General features: G+C 50.4%; 1 protein-coding gene across 1 annotated transcript; it reads left to right on the forward strand.

The window, feature by feature from the left end:
• The first annotated feature begins 218 nt into the window (after positions 1-218).
• LOC119800620 (small proline-rich protein 2G) lies at positions 219-503 on the forward strand. Its single transcript, XM_038310770.1, has 2 exons — positions 219-266; positions 321-503. Exons 1-2 carry the CDS (start codon positions 219-221, stop codon positions 501-503), a joined length of 231 nt encoding a protein of 76 aa, XP_038166698.1.
• The last annotated feature ends 205 nt before the right edge of the window (positions 504-708 follow it).

Here is a 708-nt window from a genome sequence, read left to right on the forward strand (position 1 = left end):
TTTTTTTTTTGCTTGAATAAGGTATGAAAAGAAGGCGTCTCCCAAGACTAGAATCACAGATTGCTAACAGGAAAGGGAAAGGCCAGGCTGAACTAAGACAGGATTGGGGAAGATGTACATGTGTGGGGAGAGAAATGGAGGTCTTCATCTATCTTCTCTGTGTGGATCACTCCTAACACTGTCATGTAATGTCTTTCAGATCCTGAGCCTTCAGCGCGATGTCTTACCAAGAGCAGCAGTGCAAGCAGCCCTGCCAGCCTCCTCCTGTGTGCCCACCCACAAAGTGCCCAGAGCCTTGTCCTCCTCCAAAGTGCCCAGAGCCTTGTCCTCCTCCAAAGTGCCCAGAGCCTTGTCCTCCTCCAAAGTGCCCAGAGCCCTGTCCTCCTCCAAAGTGCCCAGAGCCTTGTCCTCCTCCACAGTGCCCAGAGCCATGCCAACAGAAATGCCCTCCTGTGCAACCTCCTTCACCCTGCCAGCAGAAGTGCCCACCCAAGAGCAAGTGAGTGCTTCAGCAGTCACCAGGACCAAGAGAAGAGGAGGAAATCTGTCTCCCATACTTCCACAGAAACACTTCCATCTCACTTCAAATCCTGTTGTAGATGCAGAAGGATCTTCTCCACCCTTCATCCTCCTTGTGTCTGTGATAACCCATCATATGAAAGGCATTCCCCCTTGGTTGTTTTCTCTGTGACTTCATTTCCTAAATAA

Source organism: Arvicola amphibius, chromosome 14, assembly GCF_903992535.2.
Source record: "Arvicola amphibius chromosome 14, mArvAmp1.2, whole genome shotgun sequence".
Taxonomy (NCBI): domain Eukaryota; kingdom Metazoa; phylum Chordata; class Mammalia; order Rodentia; family Cricetidae; genus Arvicola; species Arvicola amphibius.

Bases quoted from the DNA above. Each gene is read 5' to 3' on its own strand.
- LOC119800620 (XM_038310770.1), top strand. From the start codon at position 219: ATGTCTTACCAAGAGCAGCAGTGCAAGCAGCCCTGCCAGCCTCCTCCT. The intron at 267-320 runs GTGTGCCCACCC...AAGTGCCCAGAG, and splicing joins AGCCCTGCCAGCCTCCTCCT to CCTTGTCCTCCTCCAAAGTG.